The following is a 15,896-nucleotide window of genomic DNA, read 5'->3' on the forward strand; positions in this document are numbered from 1 at the left end:
AATGGAAAATGATACCCTTCCTTTAGTTATTCCAGCATGCACACATTCATCTCTTCTACTATGTTCCAGGAACTGTTTTAGGTGCTTAGAGGTACAGAAGTAACAAAACACATTCTTCCTTTTCGGAGCTTATGCCTTAGTACAGGACACTTTACTATGTTTTTGATTCATCAACTCAAAACAGCCAAGATTAACCATCGTCCCCTTTTATTTGCTTATGAATAACTTACCATAAACCAAGCTGTGAAGTGCAAACCCTCCCCCAAATAAAGGATCCCGGATAGGACAATGCAAGACACCCAAGGACTAAAGATCTCAAGTTCATTGTAAGCCAGTTTACAGACATGTTTTACACTGAGTGACCCAAGGTAAACCTCGGCTAAAGAAGCTGACATCTACTATGGATTCTGGAGGGTTAACAAATCCCAGGAGCTAACTACGTAATAGTTAACAAACGACTATATACCCCCTAACACACTGGTAGAAAATTATTGGATCCCAATATAAATTATACATTTCACAAGTTGTATGGTTAAGTTTTCTAATACATATGCCAAAATAAAGGTATAAAAGCAGATGACTTTAGAGGTGCCTGGGTGGCTCAGTGGTTTAAAGCCTCTGCCTTGGGCTCAGGTCATGATCCCAGGGATGTGGGATCGAGCCCCGCATCAGGCTCTCTGCTGGGCGGGGAGCCTGCTTCCTCCTCTCTCTCTCTGCCTACTTGTGATCTCTGTCAAATAAGTAAATAAAAAAAAAATAAAAATAAATCTTTAAAAACAGATGACCTTAAAGAAATACTGGTATAACATATTTTTATATCCCCTGTCATAGTGATATTACATAAATCAGTGAATTCTGAACCATCTACTAGTTAACTATGGGATTTAATCATTTAACATCTATATCTTATTTTATTCCTCCCCAAGATAGGGAAAATACTTTAGCAACATTATTGTAACTTAAATAATGGATGAGAAAGCAAGCACCTTGCAAAATACAAAGTACCATATAAACTTAAATATCCATTTCTACTCCTAACTTCATTAGGTTTATTTTGGACTGAAAGCAAGCAAGCAAACAAGCAACCTTTGAGAAGAGTTGTTTAGGGAAACTTCCTAAGACTAAAAAAAAATGATAGTAAGCCTCAATTTCTAGTCAGCTGGTCACAGAAAATAACCAAAACCAAAGGGCGATTTTAGACCACAGCAGCTAACAGGGATCTCGATGTTCATTTATACCCTAATTGAAACTGAGAAAAGTATAGTGCTGAAAAGTTCAAATACTCAGCAGTATCACAAAGCTGGTCACTAGCAAGGCCAGAACTAGAGTCGGAATCCCTGGATTCAGTCAAGTATTTGAGGGGAAACAGTAGGGTATATGTTGGTAGTAGAGTATCCCAAACATAGCATTTGGAACATGGCAGAAATATCTACTATACCAATAATCTAAAAACAGAATCAAACCAAGGACCTGTTTCATGATGTTATTTAATTTCTGTATCTCAGCCTCCTCTTCATAGAGAAAATGGAAATAATTATATACTATAATCTCGTAAGGTTATTGTGAGATTAAGTGAACTACCACCCTCATGATAAGCTCTCTAAAAATCACTGTTATGATGATTACTTAAAAATATGTAAAATACTTAAAAACAGTATTTTTATGATGATTACATAAAAATACTGTAATGATGATTACTTTTTCGTTAACACTATACCATCTCCACTAATAAAAAACTAAGAGGTCTTTAAAGTTCCTTGTTCCTTGAAAAGTACTAGACACCTGCACTTCTACTGATCTGGAAGGTAGTCAGCTAAGCACATGACAGTGTGTCAAGATCAGGCTCTCCCCACACTCACTCAAACCACATGTGCGCAGACTTATTAGCAGTGAAAGAATTCTTCAGATAAACAGTGACTAGTGATACAGTGGTGTTCAAACTGAATTTTAAATTCAGTTAGGACACGTTCATGTTTTCATCTTTAAAAAGGCAGATTCCAGGGACGTCTGGGTGGCTCAGTTGGTCAAGCAGCTGACTTCGACTCAGGTATTGATCCCAGCATACTAGGATTGAGTCCCACATCAGGCTCCTTGCTCGGCAGGGCACCTGCTTCTCCCTCTGCCTCTGCCTGCCACTCTGACTGCTTTTGCTCACTCTCTTCTCTCTCTCTCTCTCTCTCTCTGACAAATAAATAAATACAATCTTAAAAAATTAAAAAAAAAAAAAAAGGCAGATTCCACATGCTCAAATACATGTGTTCTACTCTATCCGAACTCACTCCCGAAAGGTACACCGAGCTCAGTCATTTTACTTCCCTTTCCATCTGTCACTTTCCCCACAAACTTAATAAGTAGGCACCACAGGCCTAACTAGGCTTGGGAACTCCATTTTTGTTATCTTACAACCTCAGTAGTAGCCCCTGAAAATAATAAGTCACACAAATAAGTCACACATATTCTTGGCTAGCTCGATCTGTGAGTCTTCTCCCCTCCCCAGGTATTTCCAGGGCACCTTTTGTGTGACAGGCACAGTTCTCAGTACCAGGGACCGCACGGAAAAGAGACACCCCTTTCCCATTAAGCTTACATTCTAGGGGGGTAGGGGAGACTGGCAAGGAACAAGGTTGTACCTAGCATAGTGTTCGCAGAGCATACTCTAGGAACACAGGAAAAGCCAGTTGTATTAGGCACTTTGCTAAAAGTGGATCTAGGCTTTGGGTTTTCATTTGTGGATCCTAAGCCTCCCTTTGGGCAGGGCCCAGGCACTGGAAGGGCAGAGAGGAAAAGAGGAAGGCTCTGTACTCACACACAAACACCCAGATCAGAGGTCTAGCTCACGAGGACACTTAACACCCACTGGACTGCCAACGGCATCGCCATGCTCCTCATGTCGCACGGAGCCAAGAACATCGCCAAAACAAGCACACTACTCGCTGTCTGGAAACAGCATGGTCAGGGAAGGGAGCCCTGGAAGGGAAGTCAAGAAGGCCACTTCCTTTTCTGCCAGCAACTCTCGCTATGCGACCTCGGGCGAGCTCACCGACCTGTGTGAACCCTAGGCTCCCCGCCCGCGGGCTGATCCGCCCGTACTGTGACACTGGGCTAGTCTCTTAAGCCCTTAAGCCTCAGTGTCATCTGTTCGAGGAGGCCAGTGGAATGACACCGCTTGGCAAACTGTGGAGTACTCCGCTGACAGAAGCTATTTAAATAAATACACGGATCCAAAGCTTGCTACTTGCTTTACAGGAACAGCAGGAAGATTAAGGAGAACATATAAAATCCTTAAGCTCTGTGTAAAGAGAGGGTGTTACAGGGTACCCGTGCTCATAATTTCTACAATTACTATTCTTTCCGGTTTTATTTCCTTGTATTTTCAAACTCCTTAACCAAAATAATCCACAGGCCTAGAGAAGCAGAAAACGCGGTCAGAAAGTAACAGTATCCTAATGAGTAACAGTCAGTGGAATGAGCTTGCTAAGAAATCAGGAAGCAGGTACCCCTCTTCGTTTCCTCCACGGCTCGCTGCGGCAAGCGCCAGGCCCCGGCCGGGATCTGGAGTGTCCCCCCACGGCCAGGCTCCACACGGAGCCCCAGGCCCGCGCCAGGACAGCAGCCACCCCGGCTTGCCGCGAAACGCAGAAGCTCCCTCCACAGCACAGATCTGAAGCACCTGTGCACAGAATCCTCAAAAATAACGACGAAGTGACACAAATGACCGGCAGACCGAGGACCTGAGAAGCGCCCAGGACATTTCTCTTCTGCTTCTCCAACAGTCCAGCTAAGAAAAGCCGCACCTTGCCCTCCCTCCACACCCTGGCGAGAGCACGGGTTACACAGTGAAGCTCTGAGCAAAGTTTTGGCCCTGCTGGTAGAGAAATAGCATGTGCCTGGCGTAAACACTGGGTCACTTCCAATGAAAGCAGAGAAGGTGTATAGATCTGCGCTGATGAATGCTGGCTAAATCCCTCTTTCCAGACGTACAGCAACGACCACTGACAGCTGTTACTAAGGCGAAGTCAAAACAACCCTGACTTCTGGTCTTCGCTAAAACTTCCGAAGACCAGGGTGCCTGGGTGGCTCAGTGGGTTAAAGCCTCTGCCTTCAGCTCAGGTCATGATCCCAGGGTCCTGGGATGGAGCCTCGCATCGGGCTCTCTGCTCAGCAGGGAGCCTGCTTCGCCCACCAACACACACACTCTGCCTGCCTCTCTGCCTACTTGTGATCTCTGTCTGTCAAATAAATAAACAAGATCTTAAAAAGTAAATAAATAAATAAAACTTTTGAAGCCCTTTCCGCTTAAAGTAGAGTAGTATTAATTTCATGCATCCTGTTTGCAGTACACTTAGCAGGGAACAAGTCAGGTCCTAAGCCTCACACACTGCCACTGTCGGTGCAAACACTCAGCTGCCCCCTCCCAAATACGCTGTCTCGGGGCTCTTCCCCAACAGTGCAGCTCTGGCAAGTGGTAACTGAGCCACAAGACCACTTTGTGCCACCCTCCCTAGAGTGCTAGGTTGTTGTTTTTTTTTTTTTAAGATTTTATTTATTTGACGGAGATCACAAGTAGGCAGAGAGGCAGGCAGAGAGAAAGGAGGAAGCAGGCTCCCTGCTGAGCGAGAGCCCGATGTGGGGCTCGATCCCAGGACCCCTGGAATCACAACCTGAGCCGAAGGCAGAGGCTTTAACCACTGAGCCACCCAGGCGCCCTGAGTGCTAGGTTTTTGAAGTGGAGGTGCAAAAGGGGATCAAGGGAAAGCACCTTCTAAAAAAATCACATCCCCTCTACTCGCTCCGTCACCATCAAACCTATTACTGCTGTCCTGGAGCAATAAATCAGACTAGCCAGTCATATCAAAGGTAGTAAAAATGTCCTCATTAAACAATACACGCAGACATACACACACATATAACTCCTAAGTGCACATTTTAAACATTTCATTCCCAATGGACTTTACCTATCCTATTGTACAAAAAGGAAAAAAAAAAAAGTAAAATTCTAGGAGAGAAAAGGGGAAATGAAGAATGTGAGAACATTACTCTTTGCCAGCACGATCTCCGGATTTCACTATGGCTGCAGCAGCGCCTAAAGACACAAGATAGTCCAACCCAGCTCAAAGGTATTATTACTTAAGATACAAAGAACTTTGCCCAGAAGATAAATAAAAACAATATCCAGTACGAATTAAGGGGCACTGGAAGGAAATATCCTTTTGTTTGAAAGCTGCAAAGAAAATCTTTTATTAGTAAAAGCAAAATATTTGCCTTCATTTTAGTTTGAGCTATGTGTGATTTCCGGCATCTAAGAACCTCTTTCTGAACTACAAAGAGGCCACAAAACATCACATTTTCCCCTCCCTGTTTTCCCCTTCAAAAACCCACAAGATGGTGATTAACAAACAGCCCCTTGTCTTCAGGCATAGTTTTAGAAGCCACAAGGAAAAGATAAAAGTTAAATGGAAGAACAAGTTTATAAACAAATGAAAAATAGGTTGCCCAGGGAGGAAGCAAACTCGGTCTTCAGCAGCAGTCAGCTCTCCTCAGCCCAGCTGTGGGAGACGCCCCGGGAAAGCGGCCCTCATCTTGTCACCCACTGAAAGCAATCTGACGGACACTCCAGGGATTCTGAGTATGAGCCCAAAGTTCAGTGACTTCATGACAAATCCCAGGCCTATCCCAGCCTCCCAAGGGCGCTCCATTCCTGGAACAAAGGGCGGCCTGAAATCTCCAACCCAGGACAGACCTGTCTCCCAAGAGACAACCTCCCAGGTGAATTCATCTGAATCCTGAATCCACTCCCTAATAACTATATCACCTGGTGCAGATCTGATCCTGTTTAATCACCCTTTGATTGGACATAATCCCTTTCTTAGGATCATTGTGAGAATTAAAGAATTTTGGCAGTGTGCCCAGATAAGCGGTAAGCACATGCCAGATATATAATAACATTTACTTCCACTGAAAGGAATTTCCAATTCCACTCAACGATCACTGCTTTAGGTGAACAATCTTCAGATATTCTATAAGATCTCAAAAAAAGAAAATTCAGCACTCGACATGTGAGAAGAGAAAAAGGGGAAACCCACGCCATCCAGAAAACACTAATTATGTACATACCCTGACAGGTTAAATTTCCTCCTCACAGATCTGCTCCTCATGAAGCCTTGTGACAAGTAAAATGGCAGCTCACTGGGTCCTGTTCAAGGCACTGCCAACTTGATATCAACTGTCCCAAGACTAGATCCTCTCAAGAGTTTTGGGAAAAACATAAAATCTACGTATTACCTAGATTTACTAAATAGGACTGAGCCTGGGTCCCTATCCCAAAATGTCCAGATCAGACATGCCAGAGGTAAAAAAACCACCACCAATAACCTGTTTGGTTAATATTAATTGTGAAGTACTACTGAAGGCTAAGTAGTCCTAAAATAGAAGAGGTGGCTTTAAGTCTCAATGAAAAACACACACAAAAGCCCAAGAAGCCCCTCCCCCACCCTCTTCTAATTGTACCTGGAGGGTTTTTGCACAGTCATCAAAATTTTACTTGTAATCCCTTTGAGATTTTCCAGTGCAGCAGTGTGCATCCTCTGTTCCCCACGCCCTAGACTATTCCCTCATGTTTATAAAGCAAACAAAAATCCTGTCAAGTAAATTTTTCATTGGTTTATTCCTTTCGGCTATAACATCCCACCTTCGGAAATCGCTCACTTTCATTGCCATACAAGAATTCAATCATCCACTGCTGAAAAAAATAATCAGTCACTGTAGGAGAATACAATACACAGTCCCGAACACCTACTCTCTGCACCTAATCCTCCAAATCCAAGAGCCTATAGTCTAAGACAGGAGATGTGCAAGAAACCAGTAATGTATTTTTTTTTAATTAGTTTTCTTAGAGGAAATCTGATCAAAACGGAACTTTAAACAAATGGACTTCCACTGCAAGTTCTGTCCCCAAATAAATTTACTGCACCTTTAGTGCACCCAAGTCCACTCAAGGCTGGAATGTCATGCCAGTCATATATTACTTCAACCTCAATAAATCTCATTTTACTCTTCAAATCCTAGGCTACTTTCTAAAATAGTTTGCTAAAAAAAGCACCAAACTAATTAACAACAGCTTCCTCTGCAACAGTGGCCTTCATTTCACTTATTTACACATTAACTTCAGCCTCCTTTTGGCCAATCCAGTCTATTCTCTGTACCATGCCGAGCCTTTTATCTGCCCTGGACAGCATTTTCTCCAGCAGATGAAGTAGATGCCGATTGATTTGCTGTCGAGCATGGTAAATTAATAGCAACAAATTGCTGAGGGCCCGTCTCGCTGCTCCACCATGCTTCGGCAGTTTTGCTTTATTTGCTCCATGATGGGCAGCAGTCGGCCTCTTCAAGTCAATTTCTTCTTAACAACCTGCAATACTTTTCAATGGTGAAAATAGAGCTGTTCCTTGTAAGTCAGAAATCAATATCCTATTGCCCTTAGAAAATGCTAAACAAGCAGTATTGGCAATCCACTTGGTACTAGAGGGTATCAGATATAATGCAAATCCATACTGCTTCCCTCCTTGTAGTTATTACAGTTTGCTAAAAGGTTCCTAATGTCATTTATCATCATTTACCATCGACCAGAGAGGCTATGATTATGATATCCTATCAGTTGGCAAGGCCCTTTCATTTCTATTCAATTAATATTTTAGGAGCACTCAAATGGTTGTGGCCCAAGTCTTGTAATAAAATTTACATGGCTTGCAGTCAAACAGGAGTTTTCCTGCTCTGATTAAAAAATAACAATTATGTATCTATCCACACATACATTTACACACATGCATACATACACACACATATATATACACATGCGTGGCCCCAAACACATAGACATGTGTATACAAATGTGCAGTGTTCACTTCTTTTAGGTTCTAAATGTTGTAGGTTTCCAAAAGTTCCAAATTCTAAAATTCAAATACTAAGCTCAATTTTTTTTAGAAGCAAAAACAACCTTCAGACTACAGAATATTGACTATGAGAAAGTCCCGTGACATTCTCAAAATGCGGTATATTCATCTCCATTTAGACTTCCTATAGATGGAACTCACATACCTACTGCTCCTAATCTATATCCAATATTCGCTTTCTAAAGTGGTAACTGCTGCTGTCAGATTAAATCAGGGAGGTCTTCTTTAATTACAGTGTTACAGGTAAAGGATGGGAACGGGCAGTATTTAGCAATGTTATCAAGTGCACGCATCACCCTGTTCTGCCCATGGCCACTGACCCATTTAGAAGCCACACTGTATTTATAAAGAGGAACAATCAGCCAAGAAAGTAACAACTAAACCATGGGCCAACTGGTCCATCCAGAACAACAGCAACAACAAAAAGAATACAAAAAACCCCACACTTAGGGAAATCTTTAGGGAATAAAGGTCAACGTTCTTCCATTTAAAAAAATTCCAATATGAAGACATCACAATAAAACATGTGTCATTTCTAACCATGTCACATTTGTCATCTTCATGTTCATGTTGGAACTAAAGACAGTGGTGAAATATAAATTCACATCAGGGCCTAGAACAGTCCATCCTAACTTTTCTGTTTCTTTTTTTCCCCCAGCTTCCTCTGCTCAGTTCTATCGATCCCACTAAAGAGTACCAGAAATTAGATTCATATTTTATGCTCTAATTCCATGTCATGTCACCGAGTTCCCCTTTAAAAAAAAAAAAAAAAAAAATCAACTAATTCTACCAGACTAATGCTATTTACTCAGTTACCAAAATTTAAATTAATTATGTTCTCAAACATAATTGTTAAAAATTGGCAACATTATGCAGGCTTAATTAAGATTAAATCCAATTTACTAAATGTACTTTAATTGGTACTAATTACATTAGCTTTCATTTCAGAATGACAAATTCCCCATAGATTTCACTCTATAGTTCTCTATCAGAATCAACACAGGGTGACTAACGATGAACATCATACAGAAAGGGGAGGGCCCATAATACCAGACCCCCAACCCTGTTTTGTCCCTGCTCTGTGCTTTTATCCTTTTATCAGTCTGCTAAGTCACAGAGTCATGACTCCATCACGGCCATCATTTTCTGTTCCAATGAAAAATTTCTCTAAAAATAAATACTCTGTGGTTGGCAGCAGCCAAGAAGAACAGGAGCGTTAACCAAAAAATACACAAAGGTTTCGAATCTCAGGGCCACCAATTACTAGGGTACTTCCAAGGACTCCGGGGACTCCTACTCTTGAACCCTTCAGAGACACAAATCTAATAAGTGAATAAGCCTAACCCGATCTTGAGAACTAGGCCCAATTATGCCGCAGGGCAACTTCCCTGCATTATTGCTGCTTTCCATTACGAGGGTATCCAGCGAGTGCATCTGGAAGAGAGGCCAAGAGGAACCAAGGCTGTCTGCCTAGGAAAACAAATAAAGACAGATATGCCTCTGTGCTTAAGGGGGGAAAGAAAGAAAATATAATAAGTAGGTGGTTTGCAGGGCTGTCTGTATTTCATAATGTGATAAACTGCCCTCAGGATTCTTGATATGATTGAATTTAAAAGCAAGAAAAAAAAAAGGGAAAATGTACTCTATTCTCAATTTTAAATGGATGGCATTTGAGGCCACCTGGACAAGTGGATGACAGAATTACAGAGGTACAAAATGTGTAAAATTAAGGGATCACACATATCAACCCCCCCAAGAAATGCATACAATCAAATACAAGCTCTGTGTCTCTCAAAACTGCAAATTGTATAAAGAGATCTGGAAAGTAAGTGTTATGGTAAATAAGATACAGGAGGAAAAATAAAAGAACATTAATCATCTGGCACAATCTTGAAAAAGACACTAATTAATCTTGGACGGTGGGGTGAGGACAAAAAAAAAAAAGAAAGAAAGAAAGAAACACATGTATGAGATCCAGACCTAAAATGCCATGTAATGAGCATAATTAACAAACTGTATCTCTTATGTAATTTATTCCTGTAAGGTAGAGCTAAGGGGAGTCCATACATAAGCTTGACGGTTTTCTGTTAAGCAGGAGATACTTACATTATGAATCTAAACAGAAATGGCAAAGATGCTAAAATAAGCACTTAATTTTAACGTGCGGCAAACTATAATGTTAATATTGACATAATTAAATAGCTTATGAAGTAAAAAGAGTATCTGAAATAAAAGATCCTCAGCATAAGTGACGACTCATCTTTTTTTCCAACTTTCTGTTTTCAAATACTGTTTCTCCAATGCCTTTTCCTGTCCACCAGTCATCTCTGACAGATCTACTATCTACAAGTACGTGGTGATTAAGTATATCAGAAAGGAATCCATAAGTACTAAAGGCCTAATAATAAGTGATTATTTTGTATGTTTTAAACTTAGAGAGTAATGGTATCTACCAAGAGTATAAATAAGAAAGGAAAAGCATTAAGTTTTCCCTCATCTTTTCCCAGCAGGTAAATACATACACACCTACTGTGAAATAGTTGATGAGACAGACCTGAAACAGTTTCACTAGGAGGTCATTAAAAATAGAGTATTATTGCCAAGCACTATTTTTTATATACCTCTTCCCTTTCTATGTAGAAAATTTAAACCAAACCCCATTTTACTCGGTTTCTTAAAGGGGGAAAAAAAAAAAAAGGCTGTTTGAGTCATACCTCTCAACACTTTCTGACTAATCATTATCTTTTTGTTTTGTTTTGTCTTTTTCTTTTGGCTGAACTAGTTACTAGATGTGAAGGCCCAGTGCTGAGCACTATCACACGCTCCTATCAAGCTCAATTTACCCTGTACAAATTTTGGAAGTGCAGTTATAGTTCCTGGTTAAGACCCAAATAAGGATCCTCGGGGGACTGGTACCAGGATTTTATTTTACATCAATTTCTTTTGTAGCGACACAGATTTCATTGTGAATTCTCCCAGCTCACCCACTATCCATTCTTTCACACCAAGCCAAGGAAGGTTCCACACAATTTACAGTTCCTCTTCTTAATATTTTCTAAGAAAAGCCCTCTCCTACGACAGGTTTGCAATGCCCAAAATACATAAATTAACTCCTTCAAAAGAAAAACAAGACATTTTTTAAAATTTAGCATCCTGCTTTTGAAAGTGGACAAAATTGAATATGCATTCAGACATTTTACGTCACGTTTTTAAATGATTAAACTCAGGACAAAATGCAAAAAGGATGGAGAACCACACCTGAAAAGATAGTATTCCCTTGAGTAGTCTTTCAAAATACAGGAAATCACAAAAACATGAAGAATAAAATTGCAAAACATACAATTTTCTTTCTAAAGTGCACAGTATTATTATCGTTTCAAATGGTTATAATGGTTATAAAGAAGTAACTTACCTGCTTGTGCATTTCTATATTCAACCCATAGGACATCTCATAATACTGTCAAAGAAGGGAAAGCAATTAATTTCGTGCCTTTCATCAGTCTCCCTAGTTTGTTTCAAATGCCTCAAGTATGTTTAAAACAAACATAAAAGCCTCACCTAAAGCAAAATATCCACAATACCTATGCTAAGGAGGAACTGAATAAACTAGCAGCCACCCTAAGACACAGACTCTAAGAGAGTAACTCACAAAACTAAGAAAATCAACTTCACATGTAGCATTCTTAAAATCTCCAGTTGTCTTTATACATCACAAGCGGATGAATCAGTAAGACCTGTTGAAAATTTAGTACCATATGGACTCAAATTCCTAGGCACAGCGGGCAAGTTAATGGCGAGTGTCTCATAACAAATGCTGATGCTTTGAAAGAACTATTCAGAAAGGTGATGCTATTTCAGAGTTCCGTTTCTCATTTTTAGCGTACTGCTCATGTTCATACATTCAAAGGAAAAAGGCTTGATAGGAAATGAAGGAGTTACTCTGGAGCCTTTATGAACAAGCATAAAAACATGCTTGGTAAGACTTCTGAAAAAGCAGATCTGATTTTTTTTTGGATGTGTAGCGTAACTGTCATTACAGAAATTCTGACAGAACAAATCGGTTATACAGGAGACGACAACACGCTTCAAACCAATGTAACACCACAGAAAATGAAAACACACAAAACACATGCAAATACACACACACACACACACATAACATAAAAAGCGAGAAAAATGTGAAAAGGCATCTGGTGTCTTTTGATGTCCATCATTATTTTCTAAAAGAAATGAAACCTTAAAAGTCAAACTGTATACAGAAAAACTGGTAAGACTGTTTGGAACAACAGCAGTAAAACAATAAAGAAAACCACTAACGCAAAAACATTTTGCTTGTGACTATCGACAAAACATAAATGAGGGTCTTTTTTTCCCCTCCAGTCTATAAAAACAAAGCACAGAGGATTATACCCCACGCAGCTGAACTTTTTGAAAATTCAAATCAAAGCTGGTTGTCAGAGACAAGTTATAACATCCTGGAATTACAGGCTGCTAATGATCACATTCCCACAACCCCAACTGCACTTGCACGCTGTGACGGGGATCTATCCTACAGCCTCCAGCAATCTGAACAGATCCTTGCTTTTGGTATCCTAAACTAATAGGCACTTTGAATCTGTGACACAGTTTTCTTACCATGACATAATGCCGCTGCATCTCGGTCTTCTCACTGGCGAGCTTCTCACATTCCAGCTTCAGGCTGTTCAAGACATAATGAAATCTAAGTACAATGCAGACCCTGACTTACATTCTTCAAATATAAATAGACATTCCCTCCTCTAAATCATCACCTACAAAATGCCAAATCAACGATCTTAAATAGCACCCTCATTACTGAAGAAGTGGTGGGAGAGAAAGGGGTAACTGGAACCAGCCCGGACTTGCCCTTTCAATGAGGATCAAATGTGGGGTTTTTGTTTAAGAAAAAAAATCCTCTAGACAATTTAATTCCGGAGCCACATCCAGAAATGAACATTCACTAAATTCATTTAATGAAAGAAGAAAACAAAAATAAACAACAATGTGTACATACCCAAGCGCAAATTTAAGTCCCCCAAAAGGTCACAAGGGAGTTTTTTTTTTTCTTTAATGTTCCACAAAGAGATTAATGAAAATATGAATCAATCATGTCTCATGAATGATGTCTTATTTGTTGCCTCCAAAACAGAGACAAGTTGAATACCACCACCCAGGGGCAAAGTGTGGATCGGGTTCAGTGGCTCCTTTTGGTTCTTGCATTTAAGAAATAAGAATTACACGTCATTAGAAAGCCAGCGAAAAGAAAAATATGTCAAAGGCACTCTAACAACTGCCTCTAAGAAGAAAACATTTTTTCAGCATAAAAGTAATGAAATCGCTCACTTGTGACTTCCCAGGGCTCTAAACTCACGGTATTTCAGTGGAATGGCAGAAAAAAGTGAGACGGAATCAAGCCCCGAGTAATAAAGAACCAAGGAAGTCAAAAGGCCCCAGAATCTTCCCAACCTTCCATTCTCCTGGCCCCAATAAATCAATATCGAAAGTTTGGCCTCAGCATTTTCCAAGTCTCCCCAGTTTCGATTGTTCTGTCTCCTTTTTATTTATTTACTGGAGAAGGAAAGAATGCTTAATTTCTTTACACCTGCCTGAGTAAAAGAGGCCTTGACTTGCCCTTTCTGCCCACAAGTAAAAATGATAATATCACCTTTGTGGAGGCCAAAAAAAAGGGGAGGGGGGTGTCTGTGTGTGTTTGGGGGGGGGGGGTGGAGAGACAAGAGCTAAGCAAACAGGAGAATCAGCTAAAGTCAATATCGTTACCTGTGGTACTGAGCCTGTAAAAACTGAAACTCTTCCTTAATCCGATCACAGGACTCGGAAATTGTAAATTTAAAGGGTTGAGCAGGCTGATGCGGTGCCTAAAGAACAACAATAAAATATTTAATTAGCCCACATCACAGGCGAGGCAGGGAGATGGAGAAAACATACCACGCGGCGCTAGCGGGGGAGGGGGGGGTCACCGTGCAGGCAGGCAAAGAGCGATTAAAACTCTCATCTAGCGCCCCCCCACCCCCCACCCCCGGCCTCGCCACACAGCCGACAGGGGCTGGTTTCTGGCTGGCCCCAGGCCCCCGCGTGCTCTGGCCCGGCCCGGACCCTGCGGGTTCGAGACCCCGCTCCGCTCCCTCGCCAACCGCGGGCGACCGGGGACCGGCGCGCCGCACCCACTCCCACCCCACCCGGAATCGAAACTGGCCCGTCGGGGGGACTCGCGCCATGGCGTCTGGCCGCGGTCAGGTCGGGGGAGGAGGGAGACGCGGCCGCCACCCTCCGCGGCCGGCCGGCGGGCTCGCTCGCGCGTCCCCGGGGCCCTCGGCGCGAGGGGCCGGCGCCCCGACTCCCGAGCCGCAGCCGGACTAGCCGCGCCGCCGCCGAGGGCGCCCTCCCCGCCCCGGCGCGGAGTCGCGCCTCCTCCATCGCTCGCCGACCCCCCCGCCCCGAGGAGTCGCTGCGCGGGGACGGCGAACGGCTCCGCGCGGCTTCCAGGGGCTTCAAAGACAACAATAAGAAAATGGCTACAACTCAATTGCCTCTCCGCACCCCCTCCGAGAGTGCCACCGCGCCGGGGGGTGGGGGGTGACGGCAGGCAGCTCCCCGAGCGGGCCGCGGGGCGCGAGCCGCCCTCCCCGCCCCTTCGGCCCCAGACACAACTCGGCGCGCAGGGGGCGACGCGGGGAATCCCCCCGCGCTCGGCGAGCTCGCGCCCCGCCGCCCGCACTCACCGGGTGTCTGGTCTGCGGGTACATCTTGCTCAGGTCGCGAATCATCCAAACCGATTTAGTTGGCTGCGCTGGGCAGAGGCGCGCGGCTCATTGGCTTTAATGGCCCCGAGGAGGAGGTGGAGGAGGCGGCGGCGGAGGCGGCCGGCCGGGTCCGAGGGGCGGCTCGGGCGGTCCCGGCCCCCGCCGGGTCTCGCGTGACGCGGGCGGCAGGAACGCGCGGCGGCGGCGGCGGCGGCTGGGTGCGGGCGGCCGGGCCGCTCGGCATTCCTCGCGGGCGTCACTGGCCCGCCGCGGGCATTGTCCGGCGCGCGTCTCCCGCGGCAACGCTCCGACGTTCGCTCCGCCGAGGCGCGCCCGCCGAGCCCAGCGCCGCTACCGCGCCGTTCCCCCGGGCCGGGAAAAGTGCGAGCTCCGCGCACCAGCGCCCGCCGGCAGCGCCGCCCGCCCGCTCGCTCGCTCGCTCGTCCCACTCCAAACTTTTTTTTATTTGTCTTTTAATTGGTTGTTATTCCTCCGAATGAATGATCTCTCTCTTCTTTCCTAAAAGCAAACACAAACTCCTTTGGTTCGGAAGAGGTCTCGGCGGTGCTTTTTGGTTTCTCTGGAGATTTTTTCACTTCACAGCAACGATCTTTTAAAAAGGCACCTTTTAGCTTCTTTTACCACATCTCATTTCCTTATTTTTCTTCCTTCCTGTTTTCTTGTCTTTTTTTTTTTTAACCCCAAATTGAAGGGGATTATAAAAATAAAAGAGAGTGAAACGCTTGCGGCTTTTTTTTTTTTAATTCTCTCTCCTTTCAAACTCTGCGAACACCACCTCAAAATAATATACAAGTGTGTGAGAGAGGGGGAAGCAAGCAGCCAACAGCCCAAACACCCGCTCAGAACAGCTCTAACAACACGCTCTGTGTAGGTGACTTCTTTGACCAAATTTAGCAGCAGCTAATCATTAACATTCTGATACATATTCACAACCGTCCGCGGAGGGACCGCGGAGCATCCCGGGAGATGTAGTCCACCCCCAGCGACCGTGGTCGAGGATTCGGCCAGATTGACTACAATCACCGGCCCGCCACGCGACCGCTCTGGGGCGCCCTTCTAACGCCCCGCCCACCCTCGGCCCGGTAGGTGTCTCCAGCAACCAATCAGAGATGGCTGAACATTAATCGCCGTTCTGTGTTACTGCCCA

At 43.7% G+C, this 15,896-nt stretch overlaps 1 protein-coding gene across 11 annotated transcripts in view; it reads right to left on the minus strand.

Moving 5' to 3' along the window:
* Nucleotides 1–15,626, minus strand: part of LOC131812072 (transducin-like enhancer protein 4) — a 141,623-nt gene extending 125,997 nt beyond the window's left edge. For 6 of the 11 annotated variants that reach the window (XM_059141116.1, XM_059141115.1, XM_059141119.1 and 3 more), the window contains exons 1-4: nt 14,708–15,626; nt 13,746–13,843; nt 12,585–12,648; nt 11,362–11,406 (exon numbers count right to left, since the gene is read on the minus strand). In XM_059141116.1, coding sequence (XP_058997099.1) covers nt 11,362–11,406; nt 12,585–12,648; nt 13,746–13,843; nt 14,708–14,752 — 252 coding nt within the window. In that variant the 5' untranslated portion in view covers nt 14,753–15,626. Of the gene's footprint in view, nt 1–11,361; nt 11,407–12,584; nt 12,649–13,745; nt 13,844–14,164; nt 14,317–14,707 lie in introns of those variants that run through there. The other 5 variants (XM_059141117.1, XM_059141121.1, XM_059141120.1 and 2 more) reach the window with 2 other exon arrangements.
* Between the last annotated feature and the right edge of the window lie 270 nt (nt 15,627–15,896).

This window comes from Mustela lutreola, chromosome 12 (genome assembly GCF_030435805.1).
Source record: "Mustela lutreola isolate mMusLut2 chromosome 12, mMusLut2.pri, whole genome shotgun sequence".
Lineage (NCBI taxonomy): Eukaryota > Metazoa > Chordata > Mammalia > Carnivora > Mustelidae > Mustela > Mustela lutreola.